General features: G+C 45.0%; 1 protein-coding gene across 18 annotated transcripts in view; it reads right to left on the bottom strand.

The window, feature by feature from the left end:
* CELF2 (CUGBP Elav-like family member 2) overlaps positions 1 to 18858 on the bottom strand; it is a 558220-nt gene that overhangs the window by 51186 nt on the left and 488176 nt on the right. For 17 of the 18 annotated variants that reach the window (XM_017886678.1, XM_017886680.1, XM_017886681.1 and 14 more), the window contains 3 exons: positions 18107 to 18186; positions 13922 to 14080; positions 9620 to 9683 (listed from right to left, as the gene is read on the bottom strand). In XM_017886678.1, the coding sequence (XP_017742167.1) occupies positions 9620 to 9683; positions 13922 to 14080; positions 18107 to 18186 (303 nt within the window). The remainder of the gene's footprint in view (positions 1 to 9619; positions 9684 to 13921; positions 14081 to 18106; positions 18187 to 18858) is intronic. The other variant, XM_017886695.1, reaches the window with a different exon arrangement.

The raw sequence follows: 18858 nt of genomic DNA, 5'->3' as shown, positions 1-18858 counted from the left end.
CATCCATCCATATATCCATCATCCACCTACCCACCCATCCATCCGTCCAACTATCCATCCATCCACCTAACTATCCATCCACAGATCCATTATCCTCCCACCCATCCATCATCCATCTACCCCATCCATCATCCACACACCCATCCATCTCTCATCCACACACCCGTCCATCCCTCATTGTGGGATAGATGCTCCCACCCATCTATCCATCTATCCACATACCTATCATCCACCTATCCATCCATTATTCTCCCACCCATCCATCCATCATCCATCCACCATCCATCCACCCACCATCCATCCACCCACCTACATATCTACCCAACTATCCATCCATCCTCACACCCATCCATCCATTACCCTCCCACCCATCCATTATCCTCCCACCCATCCATCCATCATCCTCCCACCCATCCATCCATTACCCTCCCACCCATCCATTATCCTCCCACCCATCCATCCATCATCCTCCCACCCATCCATCCATCATTCACCCATCATCCATCCACCATCCATCCATCCACCCACCCACATATCTACCCAACTATCCATCCATCCTCCCATCCATCCATCCATCCATCCATCCATTATCCTCCCACCCATCCATCCATCATCCACACAGCCACTCATCCTTCATCAACACACGTATCCATCCCTCATTGTGGTATGGATCCTCCCACCCATCCATCCATCTATCCATCATTCACCCACCATCTATCCATCATCCACCCATCCACTTACCCCTCCGTCCATCATGCTCCCACCCATCCATCCATCATCCACCCACCACACACTCATCCATCATCCACCCACCACACACTCATCCATCATCCACCTATCACACACTCATCCGTCATCCACCCACCCCTCCATCCATCATTCACACACCAGTCATCCCTCATCCACTCCATCCATCATCCACCCACCATCCACCCATCCACTCATCATCTACTCCACATCCATCTATGATCTGGCACTGATAATGACAAGCAGAGCCACCATTCTAGGCTCAGGCCAGGGGGTCCCCCTCCAGGACATATCTGACCCACCCATCCGTCCATCATCCACCCACCCATTATCCACCCAATGTCCATCAACCATGCATCCACCCACCTACTCATCCATTATTCACCCCCCATCCATCATCTACTCACCCATCCATCTACCCACCCACCCATCATCCACCCATCTATCCGTTCACCATCCATCCATCATCACCCATCCATCCATTATCCACCCACTCACTCACCCATCATCTACTCATCCATCCATCCATCCATCCATCCATCCATCCATCCATCCATGCAGTAGTTACTGAGTGGTCATGATGGGCTAGACCCTGTGGAAGACACTGAGGATAAAGTAAAAAACATGATAGTCCGTGTACCTGAGCAGATTACTGGATATCAGAGCAGGAAGATGTCAGGGAGTGGGGAAGAAATCCTGCCAGTTCATCAGTTTCTTGAAATAGGCCCAGATTAAGAATGAAATCCTCCCTGAAGTCTTTGATTTGATGGGGATGGTAGAGGAGCATAGGAAAGCACAGCCCAGCTGAGGAGCTGCAGGAGATGTCATCCCTTCCAGCCTATCCCTCTCCTAGTCCTTGTATGCTGACCCATGAGGCTTTCATGGTCCTCCCTATTCTTATTTTCAAAACGAAGTGCTCATGAGCCAGGTATGCTAGCATGTGCCTATAGTTCCAGCTACTCAGGAGGCTGAGGCTAAAGGATCATTCAGGCCCAGTCCAGCCTGGGCAACAGAGTGAGACCCCTTCTCCTAAAGAAAAAAGAAGTGCTTGTATACCAGGGGTGAGGCAGGGCAGCTTACCTGCTCACGTTTCTTGGAACACAAGCTCTACTGGTGACACCACGGACAACAGCAGCAATCACCACCACCTCCAGAAGGCAGTGCAGGCTGGTCAAGAAGAGCTCAGGCCCTGCTCTCACACAACCTGGGCTGAAAGCTGGCTCTGCCTCACCTACCGCCAGCCTGTTACCTGGAGCAAGCTAGTTACTTGTTTGGGGTTTTCAACTATAAAGTGCGACTGAAGTAGAACCCACCTCTTGAGGATTAAGAGATTAAATGGGTCAACACACAGAAAGCTCAAACAACAATGCCTAGTGTAGAGTTAAGCTCAAAAAAGAAGCTCTCAGACTAATAACTGCAATAATTCTGTCCTAAACGATGATGACAACAGAAGCAAGAACAAAGTGCATGCCAGGCAAGCTCCTCCATTCTTTACCTGTGCTCTGCTACTAGGGTTCCTAACACACCCCGTGGTGTGGGCACTGTGACCCTTGTACATGTTACAGAGGAAACGGGCGTGAAGAAGTGAAAACACCATGAGCCATTCTCCAAGGGTCGCTCCCTGAAAGGAGAGCCCCGCCCTTTCCCTGGGTGCCTGTCCTCTCCCTGCCAGCCTGGCCTGCCCATGAGCTACCCTTTGCCCTCTCGGTCCCCATCTGGAGCTCTTCTGACCTCTTCTTCCTTCTCCTCCTGTGCTTTGGCATCCGTTTTATTCCTTACACTTTGCCTCTGAGAGAAGTTTAGAAGGGATAGGGAGGGAGGGATAGGGAGGGAGGAAGAGGAAGGAAAGGGCTGGTCCAGCACAGGGTTTCAAAAGGCAGTGTGGCAGGGGCCCAGAAGTGAACTCCACTCCCCAGGTCCCCATATCCGCTGGGAGTGGCCTTGCTCGCCCCACCACAGTCTGAACAGATGTGAGAGCTGGGGTGGATTCCAGGCTAGCGCTGCTTCACCAGGCAATGCCGCTTCCTGCCCCAGGGTCCAAGAACATTGGGGCCAATATGAATTTCGTGCCTGCCGCCTGAATGCCAGAGGGCTGGGAATGAACTTGTGATCTTGTCTTCATTTGTAGCTAAGAACTAGGTTAACCACTTAACCACTAACGACTTAACTATGTACTACACTTTGCTCTCTCAATCAATTTGGCAATTAACACACATATCTATGTTTTGAGACAGGGTCTTGCTATGTCACCAGGGCAGGAGTGAAATTATGGCTCACTGCAGCCATCATCTCCCAGGTTCAAACGATTCTCCCACCTGAGCCTCCTGAGTAGCTGGGACTACAGGTGCTTGCTACCACACCCAGCTAATTTTTGTAGAGAAGGGTTTTGCTATGTTGTCCAGGCTGGTCTGGAACTCCTGGGCTTAAGAGATCCTTGCCTGCTTCTGCCTCCCAAAGTGCTGGGACTACAGGTGTGAGCCGCCACACCTGGCCTAATTTCTTAACGTGCTTTTCTTCTGCATTCATCGCCAGAATTCCAGATATTACAGACCACTGGCTCTAGCTGCCTCAGTGACCAGACAGACCATCGTCCGCTGCTGCCTCAGTGCTCTTCGTCGTGTTCTTCATCTACTCCACATCAGGCCTCTAAACTTGGTGCTTCTGAGGCAGAGGTCCCTGACAGGGTTTAGGGTCTCTACAAACTCTCTGAAATCTTATGAAAAAGTATGTGTGTGATGTGCATGCAAAACGTGTTTGGTGACAGATCCTCAACAGCTGAAGAATGTCTGACCTCTTTAGACAATCTGAAAGAGATACAAATGGTAGTGGAAAATCACTTTGTGAGAGCCCGGGGGTGCAGCAGCGACCTGGACCGTCAGGAAGAAATGAGAGCTGAGGAGTGAGGACACAGAGAAGAGGGAGGATGAGGGAGACAGTGCCTCCTCCCAGTCTGAACACATACACATACACTTGTGCACCCAGGCACGCACACGCATACGCACACCAGCATAAGCAGCAGCCAGGTGAGCCCAAGATCCTCTAGTCTTAGCTACCTTCCTGGGCACAGGTGACAATGGGGGAAGACCCAGTGGAGGCTGGAGCCAGGAAGCCCCAGAGAATAGCCCTTGAAGCCCCAGAGAATAGCCCTTGAGACCCCTAGGACTTCCCCTGCCGCCTGGGCGTCTCACTCCAACCAGGACTGAGGCTGGAGGGCAGTGAGGGCACCGTTTCCCCCGCCCAGAGCAGCCTCTGTCCACTCAGCTGGGCAGAGGCTGTGGCCCATGTGTTCTCTGTCTGTCCTGTCCCATGGACATCCCCGCACCTACCGATCTTATAGGCGCTACTGACCGTCTCACGCTCTGTCACACCACAGTAATAACCCGAGGTGAGAAGAGCGTGGGGACTGTCTTGGCCCTGGTATTCCTGGGCCCTTCCCTGGCAACGATGCACATCCCTGGTGGCTGATGTCTTGGTTCCTCCCACCACAGATGGATCCACAGCCACAACGCCATCACCTGGAACGTGGTCATCTCTCCTGCCCGCCTTCCCCTCCTACGTTGGGGATAAGTGGTTTTGGGGAAAGGCACCGGCTCGATGTGCAGACACCAGCCAGGGCAGCTGGGTGAAGACAGATGTTCCCTCTCCCTCCGTAGCCTGACCAGGCTTCTCGGGCACAGGCGTCAGGCGCAGGCCTGCTCCTGGATGGGGCGCGGGGCCTCTCCTGAAACTCCCCTTATTCCTCCCCAGAGCTAACAGCGGGCTTCACTTCGGCTCATCTGGAAGTCGTCTTTCTGGTTCCTCTGTTGCTCTCTTTTTTCTGAGGTACGTGGGTGCCCCGTCCTTTCCCTGTCTCAGCCCCTCTCCCCGGCGCCTCCTCAGTCTGCACCCCAAGTCACACTTTCTCCCACACGCTCATCCTGAAAGGGTACCAGACAGAGAGGCACGGGCACCTGCTTGGCAAATAGTTCCTCTCCGAGAAGAAAAACCGCATTTGACTTTATGAAGCACTCTGCTCAGATGGGCACCTCTCGAACCAGGGGCAATAATCCGGGTGACTGAACATGCAAAACATTTAAGTAAGTTTTAGGAACTCTAACAACGGGCTACGAAGATGGCAAAGAAAGTTGAGAATACAGGGATTCAACTTTTCATTCAATATTTGGGCAAAAAAATCCTCCTCAAAACGAAGAAATTATGTACCAAACAGATGCGCAATATGCCTACTTGAAATTTAAGATTAAAAAAAATATTTATAAGGAGAAGGGCATGAAAATTTAATTTAATGTTCACCTTAGGTAATTTTGTGTCTTATTGTTCATAGCAATTACCATAAATCTGCATATCAATAAGCATGAACAGATGTCAGTTGTTACAAGTGCTTGCCAATCAGGTCTGTTAAAAAGTGACAGATGGGTGGTTATAGAATGTTCTCATAAGGCCTATTAGCACATTCGCAGGAAGCGTCTGCAGTGCGGACTGCTGGAGACTCAGCTTGGGGAGGAACCAAGTTCTGCGTGGGTCTCTGCGGATGTACCAAGCACACTTCACAACTCCGGAAGCGCCTCCAATTTGACATTCTCAGACCTCTGATACACTGTTTTTGCAAATGTCTTCCCTCCTCTCCACTTATGCCAGACACCAAGACAGTCTTCTAAGAGAACAGATCTCAGGTTGATAAAAGAGCTGCTTCATGGTTTTAAGCAAATCTTTGCACTCTACCATTTTACTGTTACCTTCAAAACTTAGACCAGATATTCTGGAAGGGAATTACTACTTGCTTTACTCAGAATCAGAATTGAAACGAAGCCGTTTCCTCCTGTTCATCAAAAGACACTTCCACCGCAGCTTCACAACCTCTGTAACTGGTTTAGTAACAATTCTTTATCCTAGAGAAAAAAATCCCCCTAACAAAGAAAAACTCACTCGTGATAAACTTGAGATGTTTTCCAGGATGGAGGGAGGCAGCTTTCCTGTAACCATCTCTGAAGTGCTTCCTAACAGTATGGGGCCGTGAAACTCACCTGAAGGGGCTGAGACACACAGCATGGTTTGCCAGCCTGGGTTTGCACCGGTGAATGGGACCTGAAGCTTGGTCCTGCCACCTACTAGCTTAGTGCCTTCGGACAAGTCTGCTAACCTCTTTCAGCTTCAGTTGCCCAGTCGTGCAGTGGGTTAGAGTCCCTACTTCATCAGGTTGTTGTGTATTAGGGAATTCTATATCCTAATCCTTGTAAGGTCACTGACTACTGCTGTGGTCTCACATTACTCATTTAACCTTTTCATCTTCCCTTTTTCCAATTGTAACGTAGTAACAAAGTGGTAGTCATGTCCTCAGCTTGCTATGAGGATAGCGGCATGATTTTTAAAAGGAGCTTTGTTAAAAGCAAAATGGTAAAACACTACCCCTCGTTTTTCTATGATGCTCTTTTGAGTTGATAGTTGTTACAAACAAATTAAAGGCAGAGAAGACATTTTCTCTTATTCCTTTTCTCTTTCAAGAAAAATCCAAGCTCTCAGGCCAAACTCAGACCCCAAGCTTCTGAGATTTCAGAAATTCACTGAACAAGTATCACTGCTGAGTGAGAAATGGACACGTTTTTATTACAAATTTTAAGAGGGAAAATAAAAACCAACCAACTCCAAGCAGGCACAAAAAGTAGATATAAAAGCCGTCAGTTTATCAAGGTATGTTCCTTTTCCATTTTCTGTTTCTAAATTCCGTATTTCGTAAAGGTTCTCTTTGATAAAAACCATAAAACACACCTGAAGTTATTTTTAGTTTGAGGGGAAAATGGTAAGATTTTTTGGGAAAGAAAGTATAGCTGACGTCTCATTCAATTTTATTGATGCAACTACTTAGGAACCAGTCATCTCAAATTTCTCTTTCTTTTTTTTTTGGTTTTCTCCTGAAACTGAAAATGTTTTACCCATATAAATGTGGCATATTACACTCTAGCTATAAGCCTTATCTCCTGAAGGACACACCGGGATGTCTGAGGGTTGTTCACAACAAAGTATTATTCGTTTCTGAAATCGGTTTTCGCTTTTTGGGGACAGTATTCCAGGCTGGACTGCTTGTATTTTAGATGCAGAGATCATTATACATACATCAATGTAATACAGAAAAATTACATGTGAATTGTTGATGCGCCCACTCTAAGTAGGACACAATATCAGTCACTCAGTAAGTACTGTAACATCAGGTGGTGTCTGGGATAAATAACCTCTCGGCTTTCTTCAATCCCACTACCATATGCTTTCTATTGTATTTGTTATGTTTTATGTTATACAAACTATCCCCCAATCCTCAACAACTCATTTGTAAAGATACTATCATTAGTTTAACGTTCCTTTGGTCTATACATATTGCTGAAGTCATATTTCTTAATTTAAAAACCGGGCATTTAACTTAGGCTCCACTGGGGATTTATGTCTGTTGAGTTAGAAATCTATTCACTCATCCACTCGAGGACACTCATGAGCAGCTCTTAGAGGGGTGAGAGCTGAGTCTGCCGGCCACTGGGTCATGCTCTCCTGGAGCACTGAAGAGTATCCACAGAGTGTCCTGACGCATCCAGGGAGGTGAGGGCAGAGGGAAGGAAGCAAAGGGCTCTGGGGAATTCGGGAGAGAGGCGCCCCTCTCACATTTGGGGGAGCTGGGAAAGCTTCTCCCAGGAAGGAACCTCTATCGCCCATTCACCATGATCACTCCATAACATGGGCACAGACTCATGGCAAGGGCAGAGGTAAGCCCCACTTCTGGGACAAGACAAGAGAGTAGGAGAGGCCATATAAACTTTTCTTCACTGGTGGAAAAAGTACTCCAAACCATAATACTTCAAATACTCAGGAAGAGGAGACCTGACGATCCCTATAAATGCAAGGTATCCTTCACCGAGCCCGACAGCTACACCTTGAAGACTGTGAATATTCCAAAGACTCTGAATACTCCACATGATGGTAGGGAACGGCCTGTCCAGCGTTTGATTTCCTAGCCTATGTGGACTTAGCGTGCTGAATTTCACACATTGAGGATTCAAGAAATTGATAATTTGGGAGGCTCAGAGCACATACGGATTGCCTTTAAATTAGCCATCTGCTCCTCGGCACCTTGTAGGGTGACTCCCAGATATCCTCAGTTTTCAAATGAGCAGGCAGAGCATGCGGGGGCTGGCATCCTGACCTGCGGCTGGTGCGGCACAGGCACACACATCCTAATGAAAGATGACAGGGCACGCTGTGCACCCGGGACACCACGCTCGGCAGCAGCCTCAGGACCCAGTGACCTTCTCTGCATAATTCAACTGTGGGAGTAGAAAAGCCTGAGGCCACCTCTAAGGAAAGCCCCTAATTTCAGATCCCGGGGAGTCCATACTATGCGAGAAAAGCAAATCTCCCATGGGCTGAAAGTGTGACAAATCTTAGCATTTATTTTAGAGCTTGCAATCAGGAGGTTTTCTCTTTTAAAACACAGAAAATCCCCTGAATATTTTACTTATCTCTCTCCAGCTCCTTTCATAGAATTAAAAATAAATTAACCATTCAATGTGATTCTTAGCTCCAAGGCCAGCTTCCTGAACCATATTGGTAGACACTGCTGAATGATTTAACTATCATTTCAAGTTATGTGTTATTTCTAATAATCCAAAAGCTATGTTACAAGGAACCAGGTGGCGGTGCCGATGGATTTAAAGCCCAACGATGAATTCGGTAGTGTTTTTATTGCGGGTCAAGGAAGACCATCAGCTGATGAGTTTCCAGGAGCCACGGGCCACAACGGCTGGGCTGCCAATCACACACCATGCCCAGGGAGAAGCCCCTTGAAAGTTTTCCAGATTCATTCAAAGTGAAACAAGAAAAAACAAACCAACAAAATCCAAGGACACATATTTTAAAAAAGAAACAGCAATATGGAAAAAAGGAGTTTTCATGGTGACAAAGAAAAAACGCTTCGTTCTGCACATGCAGGTTTCATTGCACTGATTCAGGGTGTCCTTGGTTAAAACAAACCATGCTTGGTTCTAATACGCCAAAAACCTGTTCTTCTCCTTGCCCTCTCCCCCCACCTTTTTGGAATGAAACAAGGAAAAGGCTCTCTGACCATTCCTCACGGCAGGTTAATGGGCACCTGTGTTCTGATTTATTGCACTTGCTGCCTTCCCTGGCCTCGTGTTAGGTAGGGAAATCGGCATGGAAGGTGGCACGGCAGGAGTGACCTTTTGCTAATCACTGCACCTCAGTTACGACTGGCGCAACTCATTAGAAGAAGGAATCTTTCAACGAGCTGGCTTTCAAATGCAGTCACACTTTGATTTTCTCGAGAACAAAGATTCTACTTTCGCATAAAAGCTTCTGATGCATGATTCTGTCAACCGGGGCACTACAGTAAAAAAGCCACCCTGTTAATTGTCTGTCGTTATCAAGGGGCTGCAAACCGCCTCAAAGATAGGCCTGCAATCCTGGGTTTCATTACGGAGGTCAGAACATTTTTATTGACTGTCTATTATTAAAATTTTAGAGGGGTGTCAATCATTTGGCTGCCCTAGATATAGGGATCTGGATGGAAAGCCCCCAGTAATCAATCTTATTTATAAAAACAACAAATGACTGGTCATTTGTTGATATAGATGCCAAGCAGGATTTCTCAGCCCCTTCATTCTATAGCTGTCATGCACAGTGAAGGTGGGTGGGTAATCTAAGAGGTAGCAGAGACACTTCAGAGCAGGCTGTTCCAACGTTAACACCAGACAAAAAGCTAACAAGTCTGATCACCGCTCTTGGTTCTCTTCCCCTGCTTCTTCTTTGTCCTAGGAACCAACTCCAAATTCTGACAATGGCATAGTCAAAAAGAGAGGCGTGCTTCCTGACTTACCTGCCATTTGTTGAATGCCGCTGAACGCGCCCAGGTTGCTGGAGGAGGTGGCCTGCTGCAGGAGCTGCGGATGAATGCACAAGGACAGAGTCAGGGCTCGGTGGAGAAGGTGAGAGCAAAGTAACTCCCTCATTAAACTGGGGACAAATTCAGTTTACTTTGCATTTGCAGGGTTGGTTGCTATTGCCTATTGATGGACTGAAGGTCCCCAGAGCTGGGGCTGTAAATCCATATTCATGTCTAATCTCTATTAAGAAACACAGACACTGGAGAAACTCACTAACACTGCTGCCTTTAAACAATTAATCAATTTACTGTTTTTAACAACCAGGTGTTAAATCTATTGAAACCAACATAGCGTGACTAATTATTTCTCTCTGTAGTCTAGCAGTTACCATAACTCATCTCTGTCAATCAGGGTCCATTCCCTCCCTCTCTTCTACTTTCCAGCACTGTTCAGCTTTCTTCATCCTTCATCAGAAGCACATGAGTTCACTGACTTTATGTTGGCACATGGTGCCAACATAAAGATCATCATGGTAACTACGAACATGAATGCATCTATTCACAGCTGTACAGCTGCAGCCACCACTACATGACCAAGCAAATAGGCAGCCGTTTTAAAAGTCCTCGCTGCAGAGTGAAACATACAGCTCGTCAAAACTTAGAACTATCTGGTGCTATGTGCGTCGAAGTCACGCACTGTAAATGTCAATCTTTAAAAACATTAATATACCTGTGAGGAAGTCTGCATTTTCTACTAGTGCCTTCAGGGCTACATTTTTCCTGCCGCGCAGAATGAGTGGGTGCCATGAGATAAAGGCATGGAGCCCCTGGGGTGCTGCTGGACTTGTCCAACTCAGCTGAACCGCAGGTTAACTTAGTGAAAGACTGAGTGTTGGGCTGAACTTACGGATCTTCTTTTTGGTAAGGTAGACCGGTACAGACACAGTTAGCAGTGGCGCCAAGCATATAGTTATCTCCTATATTCAAATGTACTTGGATACCAGAAACATAGATTTACCACATTTATTACTGAAATATTGTTGTCACACTGTGTACTTAGGAGGAACAAGATTAATTCACTGTTTTAAAAACAGCTTTCAGAGCCAAGTGTGGTGGCACACATCTGTAATCACAGGTCTTTGGGAGGCCAAGATGGGGGGATCACTCGAGGTTAAGAGTTCGAGACTAGCCTGGCCAACATGGCAAAACCCCCATCTCCAGTTAAATTACAAAAATTAGCCAGGTGTGGTTGCACATGCCTGTAATCTCAGCTTCTTAGGAGGCTGAGGCATGAGAACTGCTTGAGCCTGGGAGACGGAGGCTGCAGTGAGCAGAGATGGTGCCACAACACTCCAACCTGAGCAACAGAGCGAGACTCTGTCTCAAAAAAAAAAAAAAAAAAAAGCTTTCAGAGTTGATTTGGGGCTCTGTGAAACAAGCTAGAACATTGTTCCTCTGGGGAAGTCCAGGTCTTTCCAGTTTGATACGAAAAACCCTACACATGGATATGGCTCGAAAATGGATCCTAATTGAGGTAACAGCACCAAGCAGTGTGGAATTATCAGTGGCTGATTCCAGCAGTCCCCAAACTTTTTGGCACCAGGGACAAGTTTCATGGAAGACAATTTTCCCACAGACCAGGGGTTGAGGGGAAGGTTTTGAGATGAAACTGCTCCACCTCAGCTCATCGGGCATTAGATTCTTATAAGGAGCACGCAATCTAGACCCCTCGGCATGTGTACTTTAGAACAGGTTCGTGCTCCTAGGAGATTCTGAGGCTGCTGCTGACCTGATGGGAGGTGGGACTCGGGCAGTAATGCTCACTTCCTGCCGCTCCCCTCCTGCTGGGCAGTCTGGTTCCTAACAGGCTGTGGACTGGTACTGGTACTCAGCCCAGGGGTTGGGGACCCTTGGCTGATTCAACTCAAGCCTCAGGTACAATGATATTATGCGACTTCATACCATCAGGTACTAAAACCAAGAAAAGTCTGTGTTGAGTCATTCCTCTCCATTCCTTGCCCACACACATACTCTCACACACACAGAAAGAGGAAGAGAGCAGGGAAGAGGGGGTGGGAAAAGCTAGGGACTACCCACTGTAATAGTAAGGCCTTATTTTGGTTTCATCTGTTGGGTTTCTCACTCTCTTGCACTTATCAACTCCAATGTCCTCCTCATAGTCAATGATTTTAAGTTTTAAAAATTAAGCTAGCCTTGAAGATGTTTAGAGGAGTTAAAAACACCTATTGAGGTAAGTGGAAATATCTGGAGTGTCATTAAACCACCACCCAGGATTATTGCCACGGATAACCAACCTCTGGGGAGCCACGGTCAGAATCTACCACTCAAGGTAGCTAAGGGCTCTTTGAGAGAAAGGCTTTTCAGCTGAAAGGCAGTAGAACAAACATGGCGAAGAAAGAATCCCCGTGGCAGAGGGAAACGTAGTGAGAGCTTCTAACAACATGTTTCTATAAACGAGGCTGGGATTTACTCTCCTTCACGTACACAAACAATTTGCAGATGTGGTCCCAGAAACATGTGCCAGAGATTTCTGTGAGCCGTGGGGGCACAGGGGATGTGCTAGAAGACAAAGTGGACATGTGTCTCAGTTTTCAGAAATGGTGGATGGGGGAAGCCGGACTCTTAGAAAGTACAGGAAGGTGAATGAGCATGATGTCAGCCTCAGACAAAAATTCTGGTACACAGAATCGTCTGTGAGCATCTGAACAGCACACATTTGTGGAAAAGAAATGTCAAGCTAGACTCATTTCTTTTTTAAAAGCAATTTTTAGACTGATAAATCAAGAAAAAAATGGCAGAGCAAACAGATTTTAGCAAGACAGCTGACAAAATCTCTCATGGTATCTTCATGGACAAAGTAGAGAAATGGACAGAAAGTGATGGGAACTTGAGCCAACGCTTTTGCTAACAGCACAGAGGAAGACAGGAAAAGGATGCTTCTCATTCATTCATCAAATATGTACTGAAGAGTTATTATATACCAGACCCCACTGGGCACTGGGGGTGGGGCAGCTAAAAAGATGAAGGTGGCCCACAGCAGCACCCAAAGTCCTCAAAGAGGCAGTATGGCCAGCCAGCGGGACATAAGGGCTGAAGCCCCATCGGCCACTAGCAGCTGGTTGATTCTGGGTAATGTTATGTAACGTCTTTGAGTCTCCCTTTCTTCATCTGTCCTACAAGCTGGGTAATCTCACCTTCCAAGGTGGAATAGGGAGGATAATTTGACGCAATAGCACAACTTCTGCTACAAAGTAAAGCTAATGGGTGACAGGATCCCAAGAGGGATAGTTAAAATGTAAAATGACAGAATGAGGACCCAATACATGGAGGGTACGCACGCGCACACACACACACACACACACACACACAGACACACACACCCCTCTCTGAGGCTGGAATAAAAGGCCCAAACTCATAATATGAAATTATATTAATAAATGTGAAGTCCAACACTTATGTTCCAAAGCAGAAAAACGGGGTAGAAGAGCACAATTTAGCAGTTACTCACATAAAAATAAAACCTTTGGAGGGCTGGCTGCCTTCCAGCCCGCATCTGCCATGGTTACTACAAATGCCGCTCTCAAGCTCCAGTCAGACGCCCTCAAGTCCACACTAGGGGTTACTACTCTGTCCTGTTCAGATCTCGCTGTGGGGACTGTCTTAAATTCTGGTCACTGTGTTTCAATAAAGATACTGCCAAAGTGGAACGGAGAGCATGAGTAAACAACCAGAAAGCTCAAGTTCAGACACCATGAGATGTAAGGAATGGCTGAAAGAACTGGGTCTGTTGGGGCTTGAAATATAACAGAATTTTGTTGGTTTCAAATAGATGAAGTAAGAAACACTTGATTTCATCAACCCGGTTCCACTGTGAAAAGCCAGGATCGTGGAATGGAAGTTCTGGGAGATTTCACCTGACGTCCTGCTGCGGCAGACCCTGACCTGACAGGGATGAGCCCACCAGCCCAGTGGCCTCCCTCTCGTTACATCATCAGCTGCATATCTTCTAACTCAGGGCGTTGGGGTACCTTTCAAACACGGGTTAGAAGTTTAACCTGTGGGACTTTGCCCAGCCTACATCAGGCAGGAATTCAATTAGTCTTGTTCTTAACAGAATCATTCTAACTTGGAAAAATATCCTGCATAAATGCTGATTTCAATAATTCCCTGAGACTGAAAATGTACTGAAAACAAATGCCTCAGCATAGGGAGGGGAAAAGTCAGTTTGCAGAGTTTCCGCGGGTGAGGACCACACTGGCATTGCCCAGCACTTACCGCCAGATACTGCGGGGTCAGTCCACCCAGCCCCGTCAGGTTCCCCCAGGTGGCAGTGTTGAGCTGCTGCATCTGCTGAGCGAGCTGCTGCTGGAGGCGCCTTTGCTCTTTGTCCTTCTGAGTGTCAGCAAACTTCACCACGATAGGTGAAGAGCAGCCCTGTGGTCAGACACATTGGAAAGTGGAGAGGGGGTTACAGGCTGGCGGAATCCGCTCACGACACTCAGCACCGGAGCTACCTTTCTGCACTAGGCTGGAGCACATGGAATGGGCTGAAATGGTTTGAAATGGTTTAAAATGGTTTGATATTCCTTCTTCTTCTCTGAACAGTACCATCAACAGAAAATTCCAGATACTGCCAGTGGTTTCTTTGGGGGATCTGGTGGTCGGTGAAGTCACTTGCTTTCTTGCTCTGATTAGTAACTGCCTCTCCTTCTCTCTTCCCGTGTCTTCCTTCAACCTTGCAGGACCTCCTTACAGACAACAGACCCTTCCAAGGTTCTTTAATTGAGCTTCACGGTTTGCTCGTCTTAAAGACAGACTTGGCTTTGTGTGTCTGCCCGTGTCCACAGATGGATAGAGGACAAAGGGGACAATCTGTAATGGGAATGGCCATGTCTCTCATTCATTTATCTTTTACTCTTTCCCATTTTCAGTTATGTACCTGTGAACTTTGGGATCGTGAAAATCCTAGCGACCCAGCAATCATAGGGAAAAGGGCTTCATTTTAGTTATGTGGATGAGGGCAGGAGATACTCAGAGAACACAGGCATTCTCCAAAGTAACCGTTCACGTTTTCAGAGAGTCCTCTTCCCTCAGCACACCTGCTCTACCCTCTACCCGCCATCCCTGGAGCTGGTGCAAACCCAAAAAACAGAAGCACATTCTAGCCAAAGGAGATAGACCGTGAACAGCAGACGGAGGAGTCCACTTGGCTTCTTTCTCTAATGAACCTCACCATTCTAGCAGCTTCTTTCAGTTTTAATTTCCTTTAAAAGGCAAGGAGTAGGGGTAGCGAGAAAGAAATGGCCAAAGGTCACAGAATTCACTTCTGAGCTAGGTAAAATCATCAGGGATAATAAGGGCCTAACACTCCAAGGACGAAGACCTCCTTTCCAAAGCACCTTTGCAACATTTGCCACTTGGTAAGTAACTCAGCAGAAGTCTCCACCTCCTTCCCCAGCCTCTTCTTCTCCTTTGTGTGGCTTGCCTACACATTTCATCACAATTAAAGCTGTTCAATTTTGCTGAGGTATAAATAAATAATTCTACCCAAGTGATTAAAATAAAAACTTTTATTGAAACTCAGTATGATAATAGACCTCTCTCTCTCTCTCTCTCTCTCCTCTCAGAAATGTTATATTCCTATTTAAATGAGATTCTCTGTTCCATTCCCTTTGGGTCATGTTGCTTTTTTCTGGAAAACAAACGCATTTATTTTTTTCCTTATCACCTTGACTAGTTATTGGGGTGCAGTTCTGAATACATGAGGATATAATGTCTGTTAATAAAAAAAGTGAGAAAAATGAGATGAATATGTCAGTGTTAAACATCCAGCCTACTGGTCTTCAGCTCTGGTAGGCCGAGTCATGGTACAGAATGTTAAATGTCAGTAAATTGCACAAAAATAGTATTTCCATCATTTAAAAAAAATTTGTAATTCATTTTTCTGTATCTGTTCCATGTTTCAGTACTTCACTTAAAAGAGAGCAACATACTTTGAAGATTACGTAGAGAGGGGGTTTTGCATGGAAAAGGGTTGTCACTGTTCCATCAAATTTGTTCCATAACAAATTATAGCATCTCTCCTAACAGAACATCTATTTTTTTCTTCCTTAAATAGTAAAAAATGATATAAAAGCAGAAAATTAGGCCAATGATTATAGCTTAAAAAATAATTTTTTAAACCATGAAACACAGGGCAGGGATAGAGTGAAGGCAAGTGGAGAAATAAAAGACATGATATAAAATTAATTGTTTTTAAGACCTTGTTCTTTCAACATTCACATCACTGTGAATTAGGTAATACATCTTGGTTAAAGACATATGCCAGAGTCCTGGAAATAATGTAATTAGCTAAAAAATAAACAACGTTAGTCAAACAATTATAATGTGACTGCATAATGTATAACCTCCTATTTAAATGCCAATTAAAAAAAAACTAAACAAGAAATTTAAGTGTCAGAGGGCCCCTCTGTGTAAGCATGAATGTCCGGTTTTAAAAACAAGTACACCAAATTTGGTTTTTAAATAATAGAGATATTAATAATAAAGGATCAAGGGCTTAGGAATAAATATGCCCCAGTGGTCAAACCAACTCTTTCCATGATGGGAACCTACTGTTTCTCAGCCTGGTTCATGCCCAGTTCTGCTTTATGGTCCTGAGTCCTCCTCCTACAGGAACACAGGGTTACATGGTCTCCCGTGGGTTCTCCGTGGCTCTCTGAGCATTACTGGGGGGCTCCAAGGGAAGGGATGGGGATCGCAATGGTTCTAACAGAAACACTGAAGAATTGAGGTTCCAAATTATCTCAGGTGAGACCAATTTGGGTACAAATCACTAAATTACAAGAAATAAAAGTAAGAATGAAACGCGTATATGGAAGATAAATACAAGACTTTTTTTTTTTTTTTTTTCTTCTAACAGCACTTTCATTTTAATCTTCAAACTGAATTGAAGATTAAAATGTGGCTGGAAATCAGGCTAATCCACAGGAATGGAGCAGTCTTGGTAACAGAAAGAGGGAAGCAAAACATCATCACATGTGTAACTGCGTGTCAGACAAGATTAGCTTCCTAGACATTCCAAATCCTGCTCATTATCTCCTATCATGCCCGATTTTCACCTGAGCTTGCCGTCAGGTAGGGGGTTGTGAGTGTCTTAAAAATGCATTGCACTGAAAGGAAAACACAGTGATTATATAAGATACGTTAGGAATATCAAAGTCAAGATCAATGTTTGAAAAAGACAATAGGCTTTGCAATGCTGGTATCACAAGTCAGAAAAGTACAGTAAACACTGAATGACAATGCCATGCACACTCCTTCCCCCTCTGCACCCACCTTTCGATTCACTATAAAAGAGTTGCCACAAAACATGACGTATAATGATCACTTAGCTCCCAGCATGCTTTGGGAGAGGCAGCATTGCAAAAAACAAACAAAAACAAACAAAAAATAAAACCCCACGAAAATGGGGGGAAACAGAAGCTCAATCAAGAAAAAAGTTTTTTGCATATTAAATAAAATTGAAAATATTCTTTTTTCAAAATGTGAAAACAGCTTCAGATAACACCACAAGGCCACCTCCAGAAAAGATCACCCGTACACAAAGATACAGTATACATAATACAGCAGAACATGCACTCCCAAATGATTCTATCAGACAATACAGAAGAAGTAACGGCATATCACTCTTGGAATGCTTTTGTGCAAAATTCTGAAAGGCCATGACCCAAATCACAGACTAAAAGTACAGAGCCATCTAACTAGGTTCGTAGGTGTACAGCCACACCAGGGTATTTACCTTCTCCTAAAGCCAGGATCTCTCATTAGGAGACCACATTTGAGCCTTTATTATGTTTCTTTGTTATTGCTCTCTTTGTTTTTTTTTTTTTTTTTAAGGAAGGAGACAAATCCTATTTTCCAAATTTGCATTTTCAATGTTAAATGCAGTGGGATAAATATTAACTTTCTCCAACAATCTTGATGTAAAACCACAAGGCTGTTTGACTAGATGGAAGATAACTTGACCCTGTACAAAAGAAAGAACCCTGGGACTTAGCACAGGGCAAGCAGTAATTTGGGGTGGGAGGCTGTTACTGTTTCATCCACACCGACCCCGGGGTGGGGAATGTATTTGATCCTTTGGGTCCGGAATGACACTTGGCTTCAAGTGCTCACCATTTTACATCGCAGGACCGATGCCACTGCAATAAAAGGCTCAAAAGAGATAACTGGAGAGCAAGTGGAAGGTTTTACTAAATGCATTTCAAGTCATTAGGGGAAAAATGCATAGAGAAAGAGAGAGAGAGGAAGAGAGAATGAGAATGAATGAATGAAAACTGAGATGGTGAAAGTTTACATCTGTGATTGTCATGTGAACAATCCACACAGGAGAGAATTGCTTTACCATTCCCCATCATTTGCACAAAGAAAACAAAGAAAGGGCAGATGATACAGTACCTCCATGGTCTGAGACTGATGCATGGCTTTGATTGCATTCTGTGCCATTGCCCTTGTAGAAAATGTGACAAACGCACAGCCTGTGGGAAACAAGGGGACAGGGAGCAGGAAAGACAAAAACAACAAGACAAAAGGGTTGGACGCTTGTTAAACCAACACAGTCTACGAGAACTGCCACAAGACGACACTGTTCTCAGTAGTACATAAAAATAAAACAACTTCTCTCTTTGGTTTTATCTTATTTTGCTTTTTATTCACAGTGCTGACTTGCTAATCTGACCAAAGCAGAGAGATTTATTTATTTATTAGTTTATTTTTTAAATGGAAACTAGGGGAGGAAGTTGGGTACTGTTTTTAGCCACAGGGTTTGAAATCAGCAAGATCTAGTTTGCATTTTCTAAAATAAAAACTTGCTATTTTCCATTTTCTCCTTGACTGGTGATCTTTACTGAGGGCATCCACACATGAAGGCTTTGTATTTCAAATTTTATCATTGATTTTGAAGGGGCAAATAAGAAAATCCTCACACCAAGGGCAAAATAGCAAATAAATTTCAAGAGCTCAAAATGTCAGCAAACTAATGTATCTAAATCCCTTCCAGGTAGTTAAAAAAATATATATATATATGTATGTATAAATATAAATTGTTGCTATGCAAATACAAACATACCAAATCTGTTACAAACTATTTAGTAATTTTTAATTTTAATAAAAACAAATGCTCCATTACTCCGAGAATATTCAATACTGCT

This window comes from Rhinopithecus bieti, unplaced genomic scaffold, assembly GCF_001698545.2.
Source record: "Rhinopithecus bieti isolate Rb0 unplaced genomic scaffold, ASM169854v2 scaffold_13900, whole genome shotgun sequence".
Lineage (NCBI taxonomy): Eukaryota > Metazoa > Chordata > Mammalia > Primates > Cercopithecidae > Rhinopithecus > Rhinopithecus bieti.
The sequence above is the reverse complement of the archived record's forward strand: the minus strand, read 5'-3'. Positions and strand labels throughout refer to the sequence as shown.